The 22,073-nt window shown below is 44.4% G+C and overlaps 2 protein-coding genes across 7 annotated transcripts in view; both read right to left on the bottom strand.

The window, feature by feature from the left end:
* The window catches only part of mgaa (MAX dimerization protein MGA a), a 38,807-nt gene that overhangs the window by 16,448 nt on the left and 286 nt on the right, over positions 1-22,073 (bottom strand). For all 6 annotated transcript variants that reach the window (XR_013078167.1, XM_076749143.1, XM_076749140.1 and 3 more), the window contains exons 1-11: positions 16,296-22,073; positions 11,876-13,059; positions 8,260-10,120; positions 6,705-6,810; positions 5,222-5,722; positions 4,596-4,706; positions 3,579-3,707; positions 2,571-2,693; positions 1,141-1,898; positions 457-733; positions 153-280 (exon numbers count right to left, since the gene is read on the bottom strand). The exon at positions 16,296-22,073 is cut by the window's right edge. Coding sequence is in view for 5 of the 6 variants with exons in the window: in XM_076749143.1 (XP_076605258.1) it covers positions 153-280; positions 457-733; positions 1,141-1,898; positions 2,571-2,693; positions 3,579-3,707; positions 4,596-4,706; positions 5,222-5,722; positions 6,705-6,810; positions 8,260-10,120; positions 11,876-12,984 (5,103 nt within the window). In the remaining variant the exon portion in view is untranslated. The remainder of the gene's footprint in view (positions 1-152; positions 281-456; positions 734-1,140; positions 1,899-2,570; positions 2,694-3,578; positions 3,708-4,595; positions 4,707-5,221; positions 5,723-6,704; positions 6,811-8,259; positions 10,121-11,875; positions 13,060-16,295) is intronic.
* The window catches only part of tyro3 (TYRO3 protein tyrosine kinase), a 26,414-nt gene continuing 22,948 nt past the window's right edge, over positions 18,608-22,073 (bottom strand). Inside the window, exon 19 of the mRNA XM_076749144.1 lies at positions 18,608-22,073. This exon is cut by the window's right edge and continues 770 nt beyond it. The gene's annotated coding sequence lies outside the window, so the exon portion shown is untranslated.

Here is a 22,073-nt window from a genome sequence, read left to right on the forward strand (position 1 = left end):
CGATTGGTTTGCCACAGATGACGGGAACCACAGGACAGAGGAGGAGGGTACAGATGCATTCATTTAATGTATGGATGTACTGTATCAGTGGAGCTGATCTGAGCCTCTAACATCAGCATCAGTTTGTAAACCAGGACCAAAGGAGTTCTTACAGTAAGGCGGGACGGGGATGCTGGTTTGGGGACGTGGATCGGGTCTGCGTCACAGTCTCCACCGTCCTTCTTCCAGAGAGTCCGGACCCGCTCAGCAGGCTGGGAGACGCTGTCCGCCTCCTTCAAGACTACAAGTGATGAGAGAATCAAAGGCAGCAGGTGATTGGATGGACTGTATTCAGCATGAGGTCACATGATGGCAGAGCTGTGAAATAACATTCAGAACACTTTGTGGTTGCAGTCAGGATCAAACTGCACCATCACCTGCACAGCTGAAGCTCTTTTCTGCACCATGAATACTTACTGTAGGCCATCTTCATCCTCCTCTTCCTCTTCTTCCTCTTGCTGATTCCGTGGTGGGAGGGGCTGGAGTCTGACCCGTCCAGGTTCTTGAGGAGGACCACCTTCTGTTTGAGGCAGCTGCAGCCCCACATGCAGAGAGGCCGGCCACAGTGGCTGATCCTGGAGCAGTAAGACAGGCTGGAGCAGACGCAGCCCAGCCTGCAGAAGTCATTCAGACAGGGAGGCGCCCGTCTGTGGATCAGCTGGATGGGAGCGGTGGGGTTCTCGCTGACGAAACCCTGAGTAAGAACCACACACAGGAGCACAGGTGACTGCACGTGACGGCTACAGAGGGGACGGACTTCAGGTGTTCATCACAGGTGCAGCCACACAGTGAAGCACTCCGGTTCAAAACAGACTTCCAGTGCCAAAAGTAACTGCATCAATAATTAGAAGAGCATCACTACAGCTGGTGGAGGTGGAGTCAAAGTTAATTTATTCATACACTGCTGCTTATGATTCTACCTCCAGTTTAACTTCCTGTTCGCTGCTTCAGCCAAACGGACTGATCAACCGATCACATGTGGTTCACTTCTGATCAGACCAATCAAACGATCACGTGATTAATTTCTGATCAGACTGATTTTTGTTTTTTGCTTCTGACAGTAGAAGAATCACTTTGCTGCCAGCAGCTCTGAACTCTTACCTTCAGTGTGAAGAGTGACGTCAGAGCGATGGTGGCCCTCTCCTCAGTGATGCTGGTCCTGGGTCTGCCCTCCCACACCACCCCGTCCTCCAGGTCCTTCTGTCTCAGCAGAGCTCGGGTCATCAGGGGTCCCCTGTCCACCCTGCAGGCTTCATTGCTTTGATCGCCGGCCGCTGCCAGCTCAGAGTCCGACTCCAGAGGGGCCATGTCCTCTGAGGCGGCGGGCGGGCGGGCCGTGGATCTGAGGGGGCTGAGGGTCTGGGACGAGGTCTTGGGTTTGAGCTTCCTCCTCTTCTTGAAGATGGGGAATTGAGGAGGGAGAGAGTCTGGGATCTGGACTCCAGACTGTTTAGGGACCAGGTGTGAGTCAGCTGGACTGAGGACAGGTGTTGAATGTGGTGCAGCTCCTGGCTCTGGTCTGGGTTTGTTGTGTTTTGGACCTTTCTGCTTCGCCTTCTCTCTCCTAGATGTTTTGGTCTCTTTCAGGGTGAGTTTGGGCCTCTTGGAGGGGGGGATGAACCCAGATATGAGGTCTGAGGTGGGGGAGCTGCTGGTCTTTTTCTTCAGGACACTGTCGAGGGTTCGGACATAGCTGGTGCTCCTGGTGGGAAGCTCGTAGACCACCGGCTCCACCAGAGGCTGAGAGAAGCTGGCGGCTCGCTCATCAATCAGCTTCCCTTCGTTCTCCAGATATTCGTCCAACATGTCGCTGCAGAACGCCGACAGGTTCTTCTTTGGCAGATCTGAACTGGGACCAGCTGCAAGACCCAAGAGACACAAATGATTTAACACCAAAGTCCCGAGACCCGGTTCAGGTTCTGTCAGTTAGCTGAGAGCTAGAACCACAGACACACAGACAGTGTTTGTTCACATTCAGTCAAAGTGTCTCCATCAGCAGTCTGCTGGATTAGCTGTTAGCTGCTCCTGTTTGCCTTTAGTCTTCTTCTCTGGAGGTTTATTCAGCATCATCAGAGATAATGATCTCCTCAGGAAGTGAAGTCACACTGCATGACATCAACATGTGTTTCATAGTAACACCGTCATTGGTCGACTGTCTGAAAAACCCCAAAATGTTACATTTCCTGACACTGACGATAAAAAGAAAAGCAGCAAATCTTCACAACTGAGATGCTGAAACTTGAATTTGGGGCATTTTCACTTTAAAAAACTCAATTAATTGATGACATCTATCAAAACTGTTTCTGATCCATTTTGATAAAAGGCCATTTGAGTCAGTGTCACTCCACAATTAACACATTTAATGCTAATGAGACCTGTGCACTAACACTGAGGGTAAGATAGCGCTCTTGTCCATCATAAAGGGCCAAGATTCACTAAATACATTTGAAGAACAAAACCTCCAACAAACCAGGAGAGAAAACACATGAAAGATGTTCACATCCACCAACATTAAATTCACTGATAACCACCTTGAGGTTTGGGTGGTGCTGGAGTGGAAGGAGCCTCTGGTGGAGTGAATTTCTCTCTCCAACCTTTGATCTGAGTCACGTCAGTTGTTTTACCTGTTCTGGACACAAATGCTGCACAAACACCTGGAAACAAACAGAAAGGAGACGTTGACAGTGGACGAGATGAACATTTCTTCAATATAAAGCTTCAACGTTCAAACACTTCAGATGATTCACAACGCACAGAAATATTTAATATCTTCTGCTAAAAACTGAGCTAAAATAATCAGCAGCATTTCTTTTTCCTCTCATGAACTTCCTACTGTGAGTCTGTGACATCCTTAACTGGACCAGAACACCTGGTTTATATTTGAGATGTAAAACCTACAACCATTAAACCTGCAGTGTACAACAAGTTTGGCCTGTGTTGGTGAGGATTTGGGGAAGATGAGTGATTTTGTCCTGATTCACTCAGAACAGATTGTGTTTTTATAGTTTACACTGACTGTCAGGTCGTCGCAGGGCTGCGTCTCCTACACATTACACAGAAACACCTTCGTCAGAAACATCCACCTTTAACTCGGTTTGCTCACTGAGACGCTGAGAAATAAAGAAAAGCTCTAGATCAAAAATTAGACTAGTTTTTGTGCATTGAGGTTTGACTTCCTGGTGGATACGGACTCAATCTGTGGATTCCGTCCTGGTTTTCTTCTTGTCTTTTCAGCCTGGAGGAATGGAGGAGGACTGAGGGTGTCTCATGTCGTACAGACTGTGAATCCTCTTGTGTCATAATTGTGATATCGGGCTGTCAAACTCAAATTTATGGCATCATTTTTGCTTTATGAATAGTACAAGTGTGTCATGTTTATGCTGTTTCTGAAAGAATCACATCAAAACTTCAAATTTCAACTTTTCATGATTGGTAGAAGCCTAGTGTGAAGCTGCATCCTCCTTCAGCTCTCCATGAAGGTATTTTAGAAACAGTCAAGCTGCCAATCAGAGGCAGGATGTCAGTATGAAAGCTCTAACCTTGAGCCGGTGGCAGCTCCTGGGTCGGCGCCTCCAGGGAGAGTCCAGGAGGAGGGATGGGCAGGCAGACTCCCAGGTACTGCAGGTCTATGGCCTGAGTTGGATCCAGCAGGGTCATCTTCAGACCGACTGAGTTAACAGAGAAAAACAGGCAGAATCAGGAGGTCAGTGTGTGTCTGTGGACACGACATTCGTCCATTTCTGACAAGAAAATTTGTCGCTATTTAATTATTTTAGTCCTGTTGGTTAGAGAGGAAACCAGTACAGAGCAGCTCAGAGCAGCTCAGAGCAGCTCAGACCAGCACAGAGCAGCTCAGACCAGCTCAGACCAGCACAGACCAGCACAGACCAGCTCAGAGCAGCTCAGACCAGCACAGACCAGCTCAGACCAGCACAGACCAGCACAGACCAGCTCAGACCAGCTCAGACCAGCTCAGACCAGCACAGACCAGCTCAGACCAGCTCAGAGCAGCTCAGAGCAGCTCAGACCAGCACAGACCAGCACAGACCAGCTCAGACCAGCACAGACCAGCTCAGACCAGCACAGACCAGCACAGACCAGCTCAGACCAGCACAGACCAGCTCAGAGCAGCTCAGAGCAGCTCAGACCAGCACAGACCAGCACAGAGCAGCTCAGAGCAGCTCAGAGCAGCTCAGACCAGCACAGACCAGCTCAGAGCAGCTCAGAGCAGCTCAGACCAGCACAGAGCAGCTCAGACCAGCTCAGACCAGCACAGACCAGCTCAGAGCAGCTCAGACCAGCACAGACCAGCTCAGACCAGCACAGACCAGCACAGACCAGCTCAGACCAGCTCAGACCAAGTACAAGTACAAAGTAAATATACATATAGTTTCTTTTTACACAAGTAATTGTATTTTATTTTCTGATTTCTTTGTTTTGATCTCTTTGATATTCTAGCTATGATGCATGTTTTACTGTGTATCTCTGAGCATGTGACAGTTTAAGAAGATTGAATTCTTGTATAAATTCTGTGACTACAGCGAGATCTGACGTACCTTCTTGCAGTACAGGATGGATCACCTGTTTGTGTCTCATCAGCTTCAAGTCTCTGAGGAGAATCGTCTCAAAGGACGCCATCTTCTCCTCCAAACTCTCCGCTGTCTCTACTGGAAGGAATCAACTTCATTACATTTCATTTTCATTTCACAAATGTCCACACAGTCAGGAAAATCATTGCTTGCTGGAACTAAGACAGATCTAAGCTTGTTACAATCCAGGGCATGGTTAGCTTAGCACAGGACTTCTATTCAACTTCAATGTACTGAGTTCTATTGTTTTCTATTGACTGATGATGTGTGGGGCTAAAGATGAAGAACTGCCTGCAGAAACAGGAAAAAGCATAGTGCAATAACAACCTTTCATACAGTGATCGTTAGAAATCGAGGCACTGGACTGTGGAGTTAAAACTGTGATCAGAGTGATAAAACAATCTGGATTAACTGGGATTTTCAAAGTGGGCTTTGTGGGTTGATTCCTGTCCTTGAGTGGTTTCAGGAATAATTTCATTTGACAGTATTATTCATTGCACCACCATAAGAAACTTAAGTGACTGTTTCCACAGGGTTCCACTGTCTAAAGCTACTCCCTCACCAAAAGACAGAAATCGTGCAGTGACACTTGCCTCTTTTCACAGTTTTATCTCTGCCATCGCTGCCTCCACTGAACTGCTGGTATCGACTCGGGGGCCGACAATTCACACTCAGGCCAGCTTGTAGCTTAGCTTTATTGTCCACGGTGAGTCTTCTCAGACTTGCGACAAGTTCAGGGTGGTTTCGGTTAAAGTTTGGGTTGCAAAAACGATGATACATCCCACTGTCCCTCGTGGGGTGGTAGATGTCTTGAACTGCTGGATCGGCTTTTCTGAAGCCGTACAGATTGAGCTGACGAACAAAGCTCGAGAAATTGGTCATTTTGAAGACATCAGCGCTGTCTGAGGGGACGGCGCTTGGAGAAAGGATCTGTCCCTCAAAGAGATGTTGATCAATGATGATGGCCTCACCGCGGCTGTCCCAACAGATGGCTTTATTTGCCGGGTTGTTCACCAGACGCCACAGTTTGGCAGGAAAGTTATTAGGGTTGATGCTGTCAGGGAGTGAGCTTCCACCAACATCCATGCTTTGATCTGTGGAATTGGAAACAAGGGTAACATTAGTGAACTAAAGGCTTCACTGCACCTGAATATCAGGCCAACAGTTAGTGAGTTAGCTTGGTAATAATCCATCACAACACCCTTACTACCAGTGACATGGAGCTGGTGTGTGACGTCATCAAGAACAAATCAGCCATTTTCAGAGGATCCCAACTGTCACCACACATCTACCTAGCTAGTCTCAACTCGTACAACAGCCAATCGCCGACCAACAAACGAAAAAAAATTAGAACATGCTGAGGCGCTGTGAGTGCAGGACCTCTGGACAGATCGAGTAACTGTGTGACAGAATTAACATTTCCTCAGCTTTAGATGGATGCGAGGTTTGTTAGGTATGTACCTGTATGTAGACATTTAACTGCTTATCTGGGCTGTCACATGTACACTGAGAGGCTGCACAGGATGATAGTTACTCAGGATCTTTTCTAACTGTAATGTTACCTACAAGGGTATGAGCGCCATCTGCTGGCTGTTTACTGTAGGTGTCAAGAAGCTCTGCTGATCTAACACAAAACACATGACATGAATAAGGCTCAGAACAGGGAATGTCGCAGTGCACCGTCAGACGTAGAGGCAGGATAACGTTTCATTTCGCTACATATCAGCTGATTATTTATCAACTCGGCACCAGTTCTTAAAAGGTACAATGTTGGTGATGGAGTTACTTAAAAAAACTAAATACTGTTTAGCTTGTTAACAATATACAACATGTCAATAACACAAACAAGAAATTGTTGAAAGATGGATGATTTTTCCTCTATTGGAACTAGGGTAATAATTTACCCCTGCTTCCAGTGTTTGTGCTAAACTAGGCTAAACACATTGAGGACCTCTCTCAATACTGGACACACAGATATAAAACTGATATCTGTTCTTATTCTACCATTCAACATCTGCTAAAGCAATCAGCGGTGAACACGGTATGACAGGAACAACAGGATAATTGTGCCGTTACCATTCTCAGGCGTGTCAGTGGTTTGCTGCAGGTGATCTTCTGGTGCCGTCTGGGGCTGTGAGACCTTTTCTTCAGATGAATCCACAACGTGAAGCTTGAGGGCTTCCTGAAATGTGCATTTCTGGTTTTTAATTTTCTCTGTGTAAGTTCTATTGAGTTAAACACGAAATTATCAACAAGACTCTTACAATAAGTTCTGCTAGTATCATCTAGAGGCTCCAATGTTCATTATACCTCACATCAGGAAACTACTGCAATGGATAAAAAATACCTGCCTTTAATCTCTGCTTTGTTCTGATTTGTGACAGACAAACTAAACATGTAATGAACATGAATTCACAGATACAAAACATGCATTTGAACTCTGACACACACCCCGGAGGTTTACAACAGTTTCAAGTGTTAGCGTAACATTAGCTTAGAGAGGCTTCAGCAAATACAGAAGAGGTAGAGAATGACAGAATAGGACATGTGAATAAAGATGACAGCCACAAACACTGTAACACTGTAACACTCAACACTGTTAACTGCTAGCTTACTAGTGGTAGAGGTGTAGGATTTCTAAAACTATAACTCTCAGCTGCATTCTCTCAATCTTTCACAGTCCAGACTTGCACATTACACTTACAGCTGGCAGCTGTATATATATGTCAGGTGGTTGAGGTATGTGGGGTTGGGGTCTTAAGGACACGATTACCGGATTTTCTCTGGTAAAAGAACAAACTCATCTGGTCTGATGCGCACTATACAATTGGACTGAATCAACTGATAGCATAAGCAAAACCATACACATTTCTCCAAGATACCTGTAAGCAATCGAACACCATTTCTTTTATACCTACCCAGTGTGAATATATTTTTGCATTTAAATTCTCACAATCACCCACTAATCAATTAGTGGAATCAATTATTCACCTTGCTTTACGCGGAGGTAGGCACATGTTAAGATCTGTGTGTGCTTTGACTCTGCAAGCTATATAACTAAATATGTACATACTCATATGCTACAGGTTGTTTGTCTGTTTGTCCCACTGAATGGTTGCAGAATGTCCACAGGGAAGGTCTAATGTAATATGTTTGTCAGAGTGCAGAGACAAAAATGAGTGAGAGGATAACGAAATCCCACTCACAAGAATGCCGGTGTGCTACAGAGTGAAGATCCCTCATCTCTGAAATACTTTTGGTATTTGGTTTCTGTCTGCGTCTACATGTTTATCTTAATTAAGTGAAACCAACTTTGTGCTCGGTGCATGGTGTGGTGACAAACCAGGCCCAGCTCAATGTATATTTACAGTATATAACGTATGTACATATGGTGCGATGAGCTAATATCAACTGATATCGATAACACACCACCGCTACTGTGTCATCACTTAACTCATTTGACAGACACAGGACATCGAACACGCATCCCCATGATGCTGGTGTTCATGTGCTTCAAAACAGCCGAAACAAACATGGGGGTGCTACGTGTATTTGGACTTCATACTGAACTCTATATTCAAGTTACGTATTTTAAAAACACACACAAAGCAGCCATTTTATTTAGTTTTACCTTTGATGTGAATGAGATAAATAACTGCTCCTCCACTTCCTCCAAGTTAGGCTGCATGCGAGAGTAGGTGGAGTCATCTATCTTCTGATCCATATCAGTCTTCCCTAGCCTTCGTAACCAGGACTTCCTCTTGCGCTTGCAGGGTTTCTTGGCTGGGATTGGTTGCACCTGCTGAGAGATCTCATGTGCACTTACTTCAACTGTACTTGGAGATGGGCATGGAACAGCCACTGACTCTGTGTTTGAAAAGTCCACCCCCATCCCAAGGTCATCATCAGTGGAGAAAAAGTGCACAAGGTCAGCGATTGAAGGTGTGGGTGACAATCCGTCTCCATCTAATGAAGAAAAAGTTGGAGACAGTGGCAACTGAAGCACAAGGGGAGACAGTTCTGCAGGAAAGAGCAGCGACTGTTCGGTTTCATGAAATGATGGAGCAGGATCATGAGCAGGCATGGATGTGGAGGTGTCAAAAGTCTGTGGTTCAGGTTGGGAGGGAGTCTGGGAAGGCAACAAAGGCAATGTATCAGACGCTAAAGGAAGAGTCTGTGGTGTGGGCTGAAATGTCGTGAATGAAGTGTCTATGTATGATTCAGGTGGTGGCAACACTGTATGCCATTTAAACACACATGTCGTAGAGTCTTCACTATGTGGTAGCTCTTCAGGGAGTACCACCTTTGATTCTGATTCAGTAGTGGAGTCTAGTTGTAAAGTTATTGAGGTGGGCAGGGAAGGTAAAGGTTCTGGAGAGCTTGCAGGTGACAAAGGCTCAAAACCAAAAGAAGAACACTCTGGGTCAGGTAGCAAAGAATCAGACTTCATAGTGGGGGAGTCTGAAGGTAGTGTTGAGGACTCAGTGATGGTTGGTGTTTGTGGAGAGTTTGAGGCAGGTAACACTGTGTCAATGGGTGGTGAAGAAGAGGTAGCAAGAGTTGAGGAAATGATGGCTATAGATGTCCCAAGGGTACAAAATGGCTGCTCTGAGTTGGGTAACACTGGTGTACTGTCTTGCACCACTGGCTCTGGGCCAGCAACTGAAATACAGGCCAAGAAATCATCAGTTCTTGGATCAGTTCTTTGTCCCCTTGGATCTGTAGTGGCAAAAGCATCTGGAAATGATGGACTGAAAGGCTGATTGGTGCTTTCAACTGCTTGTCCATTAACAACCATTTCATCAGTATGACGATGGGCACTAGCATACCCAGTGGTGTGGCTGTCAGATTTTGTGACATCACCAGTAAGGTCCTTCGAAAGACAAGTTGCATTACTGATATGATCAAAAGGCAGACATGCAGAAGCTGCAGCAGAACTCAGTGATTCAGACAAAGATTCAGATGGAATTGCTTGGGGAGGTGAGTCCGGCTTGATCTTGGCTTTTTTAGATTTCGTTGAATGCTGTTTCAAAAAAAGAGCGAGGGCTGGCAGAGGCAGAGGCCGTTTATGCTGCTTTACTTTCTCCTCTGAATGCACTTCAGGCTTAAATTGGTGGTTTGGGTCCACAGAGGAGTTCTGAGACATGACTGAAGCAGCAACAACCTTACTGACCTCACAACAATCTGTCCTAACACTGTCCTTGCAGTTCAATGAATTGAAAAGGTCCTTGTCTTCGTTAACTTTGCTCTTTGTTTCAACAATTTCATCTTTCTTTGCAGGTGATGTTTCGAGAGGTGTTATGGCAGATGTACTTTCTCTCTCAGAAACATCTTGTCCAATGCTTTTCAAAGCAGTGGTTTTAGTGTTGGTTCTCTCAGTTTTGTGAGAGGCGCTGTTATTGATGGCTAGCTGCTCCAGGTTGCATCTTTGCAGTGTAACGTGAGCTTCCCGAATCAGTTCAGAAAATAACTTCTGAGCTGGATGTGAATTGCTGCAGAGGAAAATAAAATAGTAAAAATACAACATTAGGGACAAACGGTATTATTGCACTTCATTTGTCATGATAGACTGCAAAACTACACTACGACATACTGTCTGGTAAACTCACAAGGAATGATATAATAGATTACAAATTCAACATATTAATGTTAACACTGACAGATGCTACAACTTTAAACTCCCATTAGCCAAGTTTCATGCACCTGGAAAATGCTTGGTGTTACAAATTAAGTACCACTCCCGTTCTACATAAGGACTTTGAAACTAAAGGCGTGACTGGCTGCCATGAAAGAAACATCTAGAGACATCTAGGGACCTACCCTCAATTCAATTCTAATCATGGCTGTTTTAATTGTTTCATGAAACAGAAGCACAGGTATTTACAGCTGTGCTGATAGCTTTAATACCACTTCCAAAATGCACTGCAAGCAAATCTGGGAAAAGCTAAGTGTCACAGTAAACAGCTTACCCTTACAATATAGAATTTCGTCAAGCCACCTGAACTTGAAAACAATGCATGAACATTGTTTGGGAAAACCTTGTCCTTACTAACAAAGCCATAAATGGTCAGGCACGATCTTATTTTAAAGAACTCATAGTACCTGTATTACCTGACTAAAACACTGCACTCCTAGAATACAGGCTTACTTATGGTTGTTCAAGTCTCCAAAAGCAGAATGGGCCTTTAGCTATCAAGCTCCTCTCCTGAGGAACCAATTTCCAGTCTTTGTTTGGGAGGCAGACACCATCTCTACATTACGAGTAGGCTTAAAACTTTCTTTTTTGATAAAGCTTACAGTTAGGGCTGGCTCAGGCTTGCCTTAGACCAGCCCTTAGTTATGCTGCTTAAGGATTAGACTGTCGGGGGATTTCCAAAGATACACAGAGCTCTCTGTTCTTCTTCTCCCTCACCATCTGTGCACTTTCGTGTTCTGCCAAGGCATATTACTAACTTAGCTTCTTCCCCAGAGTCTTTGTGCTTTGTCGTCATGCAGGTTCCTGTGGACAGTGGCCGAACCTGGATTGTGCATTATCGCTACGTCTCCTGCCATGGCTCTGCCTGACATCCATTGTAACTGCTACTACTATCAGTCAGACTTCCATTATTATCACATCCATAGCGTAGTATCTAACCCAACTGGTCGAGGCAGACGGCCACCCACCCAGAGTCTGGTTCTACCTGTGAAAAGGAAGTTTTCTCTTGCCACTGTTGCCAAGTGCCTTCTCATGTGGGAATTGTGGAGTCTTTGTAAAGAAAGAGTGTGGTCTGTACCAGCTCTATATGGAAAGTGTCCTAAGACAACTTCTGTTGTGATTTAGTGCTATATAAATAAAACTGAATTGAATTGAAATTGAAAAATTAACTTCACTGGTGTGCACCAGTGCAGCAGCAATTGGAGAAAATAATCAGAGTTATATATGTAAATTGCATGTTCAACACTAAAAGCACACACAAGGCCCGAGTAAGGATATGCAAAGATATTCATCCCAGTGCAAGTTGTATCTTGTGGATAACTGGCAACACCAATCAAAACCAATCAAAACCAATCAAAACAAGAGATACAGCAGCTAGCATAATATCATTAGGTTATTAGCTGCAGAAACATGAAAAAAAATTTCAGTGTATTATAAAATATGCCAATGGACATTCAGAAGTTGGAAGTCATTCTTATACTTGCAAACCTGATGTCTGGTACAAAGAATTTGAGGGGGCAAGATATCTCCACTATCCAAATGGAACTCTTACCACGAACATTCCTCAGTGACCTTGGCAGCTGACTGATCTTCATTTGTAGTGGAATTTTTCTGGAGGTCTCCTGACACTGAAGGCTTTGAGTCCACTGATTTTGAGCTTCTAGGTTTATGGTTTGCAAGCAAGGACTTCAGGCTTTGCTTGAAAGGATGTTGCTCATTAGTGGTTGTGCCTTCATCTTTGTGGGAGTCTTTGCCAGAGTTCAGTTTCAGTTTTAGGCCCCACAAACTGGAGCCATCTTCCTTCAGCCCTTTAGCAAATGGGTTGTAGTCAACTTTAAGCTGAGCAAACTGTGAGTTCTGGAAAGCAGTGACTGCCATGAACTCAGTCTGGGGGAAAGTGAATGTAACAACACTGGGACCGTTCAACTTTATGTCTTTAGCAGCTTTGTCAGTTTGGACCACGTGTAGTCGTGGCAAGTAGCGGTGCATCGAATGTAGGATGGTGTTCCCCTCTTGGTCTGTGAGGTTGTTTGTGAGCTTCAGTTTATAAAAGGACACTGGATTCTGCATCCAGTGTTCACCAGTTGATGGGGACTCTGGATGAGCAAATGGTTGACTCTTAACATGACACTCAGTCTTTCCAGCAACTTGCCAGCTCTTGCCGGTCCACTTGTAACGGCTATTGTCTAAAGGTTGAATGTCCATGATCAACGAGTACTTCATAGATGGCTGTAAGCCAGAGATTCGAAAGCGGCAGTAGGGAAACATCCTGCTGCCTTGTTTAGTCAGAATCATCTCTGTTTTGCATCTGAAAAACTCGTTCCACATGCTGTTGTTGTCCAACGACACACTGATGCCTTTGCAGATGCTATCAGGTGACAGATTGTCTGACTGAGTATTTGATCTGGTGGGATGTTTCACAGCAGGAAGTCCACCAGATGTCCTGATGGCTTCCTTTGGTGGGTACACATTGGGTTTACCCATTGCATCTGCCTCCTCACTGCTTACCCAGGTACTTTGTTCCATCCCACCTTCGCTTGCCTTCCCTGGTATTGGAACAGCAAAGCATGTGGGTGAACGGTACCCTGCAGGTGCTGCTGTAGGGGTGGTGGCCCCTTCCTGATGGAACACCATTTCTTTCTGCTTCTTTGTAGAAGCCATGAACAGGTTCCAGACATTTAAAAGGTAGGAGGATCCCACTTTTTATACATCTGTGTGATGGTTCAAAACAGCATCCTGAAAAACAAAAACGATAAACTTTAGTTAACAATTTGACATTGAACATGTCAAAAAAATAAATAAATGAATAAAAACAAACTGAGGCAAGGACAAAAGGTCATACATTTATTCATAATGCTCATTCTGGTAGTATTTTGGTTAACCTCAGAGTTCTTCAAGACAGAACTAGCAGAGGCTCCATGATAACTGAGCTCTATGATACGGCTGTATTATCAACGTAAATTCATTGATATTCTGGGTTTGTCCCAAAGTTTGGTACACCAAGTCACTCTGAGCGGTTGAATTGGTTCTAACATATTCAGACGACATACACGGACTGTGGTTATGTGATATGAGTTACGGCGAAGCAAGTGACCATATGCATGTAGCCACCTTATCTACACCAAAGCTACAAACTGTAACTGATGTGTGCCTCCTCCAAAATGTAACTCCTTCAGGGTACAGCAGCAAGATTGAAACCACATTAAGACAACAACTGTTATTGGTCAGTGTGGTCAGTTAGTAATTTCTCCTGAAAATTTCTGACATGAAAGACTGTCAACATTTTGCAATTGACTGTGCAGCAATAATCTTTTATTCAGTAACAACACAGTGAACCTTTGTCACTCTACATCACAAATTCAATAAAAGAATGTTAACACAAATATTGACGGGTACAGAAAAGAGGCACAGTATGTTTGAAAGGCAACAGGTGATATCTGATGTATATATCTACAGCAGTAATTTTTCTGTCAAGTATAAATCCTTTCAAATAACTGCTATCAGGTGCTAAGCACAGCATCACAGCTGTTAGACTGATCCAACACAACTCCACATGGCTCAACCTCTCACTTAACCCACCCATTCAAAGAAGTTGTAGTTTAAAAATAGAAATGTTTTTCAATAAAACATGTTTTTTGTAGGTTTCTACAGTTGAGTCCCTCCAGCTCTCAACTGCACCCCCATTTAAAACTGTGGGCAGCCAATCTCTGCAAGCATCCAATCCTGTTATAACTTACACCTTACCCAGTGCTAACCACTGCAGTAACTAAGTAGATCCACTGATTCAATTTCTCATCATTTATGAGCTGTGTTCTGCAGTAGTTTCTGCCAGATGTGTAAGTAGGCAACTGATTAATATATGATAAGGTGATGATTTAGCACACGGCTGTCTCTGACTCCGCATCCACACACACTTGCAATAAGAAGCAGTAACTTTACTTTTGCTCCACAAAAACCTATAACTTCAGTTGCATTCAGACTTGCCAGATTCTGTGTCTGTACCTGAAGGCTCGCAGTGTGAATGCAACCTTTGACTCAGTCCCACATAAACCATGCTGCTGTCCCAAAAACTCACTAGAGCACCAAATGTAGATAAATCCACCACTGAAAATGATCCCTAACACATGTACTATTTCCTCCTGTTTGAGGGAGGTCTGATGAAAACTAAGAATGTACCGAATAGATTGAAGCTTCCAAGCTTCATTCATAACATTGATGTAAAATTCTAAATAAACTTGAATGCGTATCGGGGGTTTGGCAGAGCATTGTGTGAGGAGAACTGGGCAGAGCGGCGGGACGGACGCACTGTGGAGAAACAGCTGAGGAGCTCTGAAGCCGAGGGCAGACCAGAGCTTCTGAATAAACACCCAGAGTAACACAGGATTCCGGTCTGATCTGGAGCCGTTTACACGTGGGAGGAAAGCTCAATACCAAAAAGTGGATGTATCTTCACTTTAACCTGTCTGCAGCAATGAGCCGCAGAGGTGCAGACCTGTTCTGAGGCTATTCTCCCTTTGTCGAATGCTTACTGGAGGGGAATCTACTTCACTTTAAAAACGTGAAGAAAGGAGAGGGAAAAGAAAAGAGATCGGAAGGAAATAACTGAAAGAACCAGAGTCTGCTGAGTTAAGTCAGATGCTGAACTGAGGACAAACGCACACACCCCCTCGGCGCCTGCTGTAACTCGCTATTTTATGGCTAATGTATGGTATTCTGGATTCTGGCTGTTTGGGGTGAACAAACACAAATGACCTTGTGGTCAAACTTGTGTGAGTAACATGATTAAACCATAGAGTGTATCAAACATGGACGTAGTCTCCGTGACGTCACTCACGGGTTTCTGATGAGCCACTGTGAAGCTCAGTGACAGTGGCTTCGACTGATGCCATCTTGGTGGTGCCTGACTACCAAATTCCCGGCTAACCCAAAAATAGGCAAAGAAGCAGGTCATGGGTGGAGTTGAGGAAGCACACAAATGATCCTGCCGTCAAACTCACGTGAGTAATCTGAGGTTAATTCTGACAACTCAATAAAAGCTTCAAACATAAGAAAATGACATTGGTACAGTTTCAGTGCAAACAGTGGTTAGATGTTTTAGGAAATTACTGAACCGTTTCAGAAACAAAACTATATATTTGTGAGCTGTTTTTAAAGATTTCCTTCTTCAGTAGCAACCGATGGGCTTGCAGCTAAGAGCCATATTCAGGAACATAGTCAGTACTGGGAGACACAACAACATATCATTGGTTTGTTTCTACTCATGGAATTTGATGACAGTAAGACAAAAATCTAGACTAATACCAGACTTAACCTTTCAAACATACTGCAAAATCGATTTGTTTCAGGGGAGGAAAAAAAAAAAAACGTCAGCCAGTGAACTTACAGTTGCTACCTGCCCACAGTTATATTTCTGCAGTTCACCACTCTCCGTATACTTTCCATTTAAAACATGTCTATTGTTCACTACAGTTATTCTGTTCAGCTAGCTGCCATGTCTTAAAGACCAATTCTCAAGCACCAGTGAGCAAATTCCAAAAGACAACAATCTGGTGGCCAGCAAACCATTCCCAGGAGTTCAGCGGGAGCCTGTTAACATTAGACTATGACCAAAATGACTTACCATTAATGGACATGTTGTCTTTATTACTGTTATCCCTTAATAATGCATGCTTAAGATGATGTGTATGTTGTCACTGACCAGCGGCATGTAAACTTCACCTGACGAAAAATCAGATTAGTTAGGCTAACTCAAGGGGTTTTGATGTTGTAACAATTAATAAAAATTTCTGACTAGTTTCACCTCGATATGTTTGACTTTAACACATCAGATGACTTGTAATGCCTCAAGAGAATGTAGCTAGCTAGCAGCAGCAGGCCTGAGCCCAGCAATGGCTTCCCATTAAACACTAAACCATACGGTCGTCTGGATGGGCCCATTAGACCATGTGCTCTGATGAGGGCACACAGATTACCTTCTGCATGGTCGAACAGATCAAGTATTTGGACGGTGCAACATTAATCCGATCGTTATCGTCTGTTTTCCCGTCGTATAAGCCCCATCGACATCGTGGATCTTTTCTAACTGAGGATGAAAAAACTGCATGCGGTGTCCTTGCACTGTAACGTCATCGCCCGTCCTCCACTTCTGCGCAGCCTCGGACGCCATCTTGCTGCCGCCACCTGGTTCAAAAAGTCGTCCCAGCGACTCTCAGTACCGAAACCGGAGGATCCGTCGGCCATTATCTACAGGAGAAGAGCTGCGGTACAGCAGGGTGGTGTCTCCTGTGCTGTAGATTTACCTCTACCCGCTGGACCATGTACTGGATTATTCAGACCGCTGGGATGTTGCGGACAGACGCCACGAGCGGTTAGGTCAAACAGATACACAGACAGACAGACAGACAGACAGACAGCTGGCTGGCTGGCTGGCTGCTTAGTTTTGTTTTGTGCAGTTTTAGTCAGACGGGTGAATATCTGAAGAGCGTCAGACGGACCCTTCGTCGTGAGGCTGCTTCGTGTCGTACACCGGCTGAAGTCAGACAAAACGGTCCGGACCGTGTCCCGTGTCGAGCCAAGCTAAACTTAAAGTTAGCTAACATCACATCATCGTGTAAGCTAGTGGAGGAGTCGAGCTAGTCACCGATGGGATTAGTTAAAAGTTCAGGCCGGATTTAAAATAAAATAGTCTGCAGTTTAGCCACTTATGGCGACGAAATGGTTAATATTTATCGCTGTGAAATGGCTTCTCTTCTGTTTTGTTACGGACCGTAATTGATGGCGGCGTCTCACAAAATGGAATCACTGAACATCGTTGTGTTGATAGCGGTTTTACTTCTGACAGTCATGAGATAGGGAGCCGTGTTTCTGCGCTCCTGCTCGGACACTGCTTTAGTCATATTTCAGGCCGTGTTAGCAGCGGACTTCATGGTGTTTTCACCGCGCTGGAAGCCCGTGGAAAGATGAGACAACATCGGAAATGTCGGCGTTGCTGTGCTGTTTGTGATCTACTAGTACGGACTCACGGGGTGGAAGAAGTGAAACGTCTGAATGTAGTTATCGATGCGGGTTATGGTCGGGTGAACGAACCGCAGAGAAAACCTGAAGGACCCCGCCTGTCATAAACAAAGAGCTTCAGTCATGATGGAGCTGCTGCACTGATAGGGTTTCTAAATGAGCCCTTTTGGGCCAGACAGTGAACTGAACCGCTGAATCATCGACAGAGTTCGGCTTGATGGTTCAGTGGACAGGGCGGCATTTCATACACAGGGAATACTTAGCTAGTTTAAGACTTTGTTCCGTCCAAAAACACATTCACAGCAGGAAGTGGACGCTTGTCGCCACCACAGTGTTTAATATGTTCGGTTAATAACAGCAGCTCTGAGTGATCATTGACGTGTAACCGTGAGGAAAGCGGTCAGGAAGAAACCGGCCTCGACATTAAACCGCACGAGCTATCTGTTAATTAAGAGCGCGCGTGCCGTTTGTGCTGCAGGGGGCGCGGATTATGGCGCATGCGCACAGAGAACAGTCAACTTGATGGCGTGTTATTTCTTATTCATTGGAGCTTTTCTTCCGTTCAGCGTGTCGGCCGTGTGTGTTATTTGTCACCTGCCACCTTTTACACCGTACTCGGGCCGAATACAGATGGAGGTAATAACAAATGAGTTGCAGCGACACCTAGAAACCTGTGGCCATGTTAGCTCCCAGGCTAACACACGGCTAGCAGCCATAGCCATTGGTCAAACAGGACGAGTGTGCGGCTAGCCAGGTAGCTGCTAACACACAGAGCGGTGCTGTGTAGACCTAAAACTAAACGTGCTAATCAGCTTGAACATTTAAATGAATAATAAAAATTCAGATGAATTCTTAACTCAGTCTGCAGAGGTGTATGTGTGTGTGCTTTTTATGGAAATATTAAGATAAATTAATCCCTCAGCAGGGAAATTTACAGCACAAAGGGCAAAGCAGCAAGAAGCATCAATTAAGACAAGATACAAGAAAAATGACTCAATGGTTGAATTCACACTGTTACACAAAGGAAATATACATACTACACGTATGATGCAGTATTTTTACATTGTGGTACTACTGAAAGGACTGCTACTATTAAACTTCTAGGCTTTGTGTGGATAGACTGAATTATTGCTGGGACAAGGTGTGTCTGTCATACTACTGTCATCTCAGTGACTGATGTGTTATTTTTCAGGTGAGCCTGAACTCATCAGGTGACTGTTCGTCTGCAGTGGATTAAAGCTGTTGGTAACAATATGAAATAATTCATATATCAGTGTGACACAACTAACACTTTATTCATTTGTCAAGAGTCTCACTCTGTACAGATCTGAAGTCAGTGGCAGGCATACAGGTAAGGACGTAACAACAGGAAGACGTCAGCTTCAAGTTTAGTTTTGAATAAATTCAGGGTTTGATCTCTTAAAGGCATTTTTATATCAACTTACAAAACATTAAAATATGCAGTCCCTTGATATCCCGACATAAGAAATGGCACAGACAGAAAAATCAAAGTTTAATTCAAACAAGGACAGGAAGTTAACTTTGAGCGACAGTTCTACCATCAGACACCATCAGCTTAAACCAGCTAACGTCCAGGATCAACAGGACATCCCAGACTTCTAAAATACATCATTACATCTTTACAGTGCATCGGACTCGAATATACATCATATTAGTATAAAATTCAGTGAGGCTCTCAAGGAAAACCGGTCCAGTGCAGTTGACAGCGGTCCTATGAAATGCTTCAAGTAATTAAAAACATTAACAGCTTCATTTCAATGTTAGCCGCTGTGGAAATGCAGAAGTGAGTCAGTTTAAATTCAAATGCTCAGTGTTATGTACAGCAGCAGTCAGGGCCGGACCAACCCACTACAAGGCCCCTGGGGCAGTGGTGGTACTGCGGACCCCCAGTGACCCCCCCCAAACACACACACACACACAGAGTTCCCACTCTCTGTTGTGTGTATAGTGAACACACATTTATGTAGTGAATACACCAAAGAAGTACAATATAAACTTCAATAGTAAAAGCCTGAGAACTAGATTATTACTTGAGATCAATGGACACTTGGAACTGATGCTGACAACACACTATTATTATTAGAGCTGCAGTTATTGATCTACAGTCTAGAACTTAAAAAAAAAACAAAAAAAACTGTCCACCTCAGCTTCTCAGAGTCCAAGGTGACATCATCGAATGTTTTGTGTTGTCCAACCAGCAGTCCCAAACCCAACGACGACTAAAAAAATCCCGCACATATTCACAAGTGAAACCACAACCCCAACCCAGGACAGTCAGGACTCACCAATAAAACCAGAATCATGGCAGATTTTTAGATGTGTATCAGGTAGGACAAAGAAAAGCAGCAAAGTCTGACAGTAGAGACGCTGCAATCAGTGACTGTCTGAAATGTGTACTTCAAAAAATACTTATTTATTGAAATAACATTCACTTTCAGTTGATGGACTAATTGAATAATTGACAAATTGTTAAGGGAAACCATCAGGAAAGCTGTGTTGTAGACTATAAGCTGCTTTTATGATTTGAATGTAGACGTGAAACTCAGTTCATGTTGCTGATAATATAAAACAGACAAAGGTTATGAAGCCCATTAAAGTCATCTTTAAAAAAAGTTGATCATCTGTAAAAAGGTCAAAAATCCCTTGAACCTGAAACTAGCAACAGCTCAGTCTGACCGTGAAGCTCCGACAGCCCGGCTGGTTTTCACCGAGCTCATGGCGTCAGTCAGCTGACGCTACAATGCTGTGGAGCTTAGCCATCGTCACATGACCCAAGTGTGGATGAAGGCTAGACATGGTCTACCTCAGCAGCCTGTCAGTATGTTGAGGATCAGGTGATAATAATGCAGAGTTGCCTTCAGGCGCCTGTCGTTTCAGTTCCTAATGAGCTCTAGTGGTATGTACAGTATTAAACACACCTGAACGTTGTGGGTCTGCAGCACCTTTTCGTTTAGTCGATATATTCACAGCCGACAGTGACGTGAGCTTAAACTCCGACTTCACTGCTACTGGTTTAGTTCTACATCATGTCATCTGGCTGAAGTTACAGCTGGATCCAGATGTCTGTTTAACATTAATAGACCACATTTGTTTAAAATGTCGTCACTGTCCAGCTGTAGAGACGTCAGATGAAGGTTTGTTTCACAGTGTGAAGACTTAAACAGGTGTGCACCTGCATCTCCATCGGTCAGACAGGAGCAGGCCAAAGTTCTTGTGAGTGCAGCTGATTTTAGCCTCCACTGCTCTGCTGTCAGGCTGCAGAGGACAGATCAGCTCAGATCAGCTGATCTCAGGCAGCTGCAGTAGAGAAATGTCAAAGATCTGCTGGAGCTCACTGAGAAGCAGAGTTTGTCCACTGGAGAGCGCTGACGAGTTATTTAAGTGTCATTTCAGCAGGAGAAGGTCTCGATCAGGTACAGACAGCAACAGGAAGCAGAATGAAATGTTTCAAATGTGAAACTGGAACCGTTGTTGAAGGTCAGTCTGTCTGTACCGACTTGAACCCTTTACTGTGGACCCAAACGGTGCAGCTCATCAGTTATTCAGCAAGTGGACCAAAAGTAGGACCATTAGGACTCAGTGAGTCCAGCTGGTGTGTCGGAGTCTGACAGTGAGTGTAGATTACAGACCAGAGCTTTATTTTGAAGGACCAGTTTCTTCTGCAAGTTCACAGTACAAGTACCACAAAGATGAGAGGAAACGAACTCGGCTGACAACAAGACCAACACAAGCATGAGACTGAACAAAAAGACGTGATTCAGCTGAAGACGATGTTTGAATGTGTGAAAGTGGTTCACTGGTTTCATTCACACCTTCCAAACTTTCACTTTTATTCATTTTCTGATCAAACCTGGTCATTTGTTCTGCTGAGCCTGAACTGTTCAACTGCTGTTTGATTGATTTGAATGTTTTTGAGTCTCAGCTGCACTTTGTTCATTTAGTGGAATAAAACTGGAGGGTCCAGCTCCATCTGCAAGCCCCCACCTCCTGGATTCAAAGTCAGTTCAACACCATCCATGAATGTACCGAATGTCAGTCGTTCAATCTGTGAAATGCTCTAAAAGTCATAATAAATATGCATCCTAGTCTCTCAGAGTCTGAGCTGATGTCTTCAAATGTCTTCTTTTGTCTGACCAACAGTCCAAACCCAGAGACATCACTCTGTGAACACACATCACCGTGAATGAAGAGACGATCGACCCAACAAACCACCAGAACCAGAACACGTCTGCTTGACAGATGACTTTAAAACATAACTGACCAATCTGAACTGTCAAAACACTCATCTCACCCACAAGTATGTCTCCAGCAGTGTCCAGATACTTTTGGCCATACAGTGCAGCTCGACGGCAGAAAGCAGCTCGTCACTGTCAAACTGAAGGTGCTGGTTTGTCTCTGGCCTTTAGCTCTGCAGAGTTCTTCTCCGACAGACGCTGCGAGGTTAAACATCGTCCTACAGGGCATTAGAGAAGATGACCAGCCAATCAGGCTGTGAGCTGCTGGAAGATGAGTCATTATTCACGGTGACAGAAGCTAGCAGCATCCAGTCTCTGTGCTACGCTAGGCTAACACATCACAGGTCAACAGGAGGGGTTAAAGTTCTCCTCTAACTCAGTCAGGGTTCTTTCAGACGGCAGATCCACTGAACAAAAAGACCCGTTTGACTTTCTGTCCATCAGACCGCGAACTACAAACACCAGCAGCACACACACACA

This window comes from Chaetodon auriga, chromosome 14 (genome assembly GCF_051107435.1).
Source record: "Chaetodon auriga isolate fChaAug3 chromosome 14, fChaAug3.hap1, whole genome shotgun sequence".
Classification (NCBI taxonomy): Eukaryota; Metazoa; Chordata; class Actinopteri; order Chaetodontiformes; family Chaetodontidae; genus Chaetodon; species Chaetodon auriga.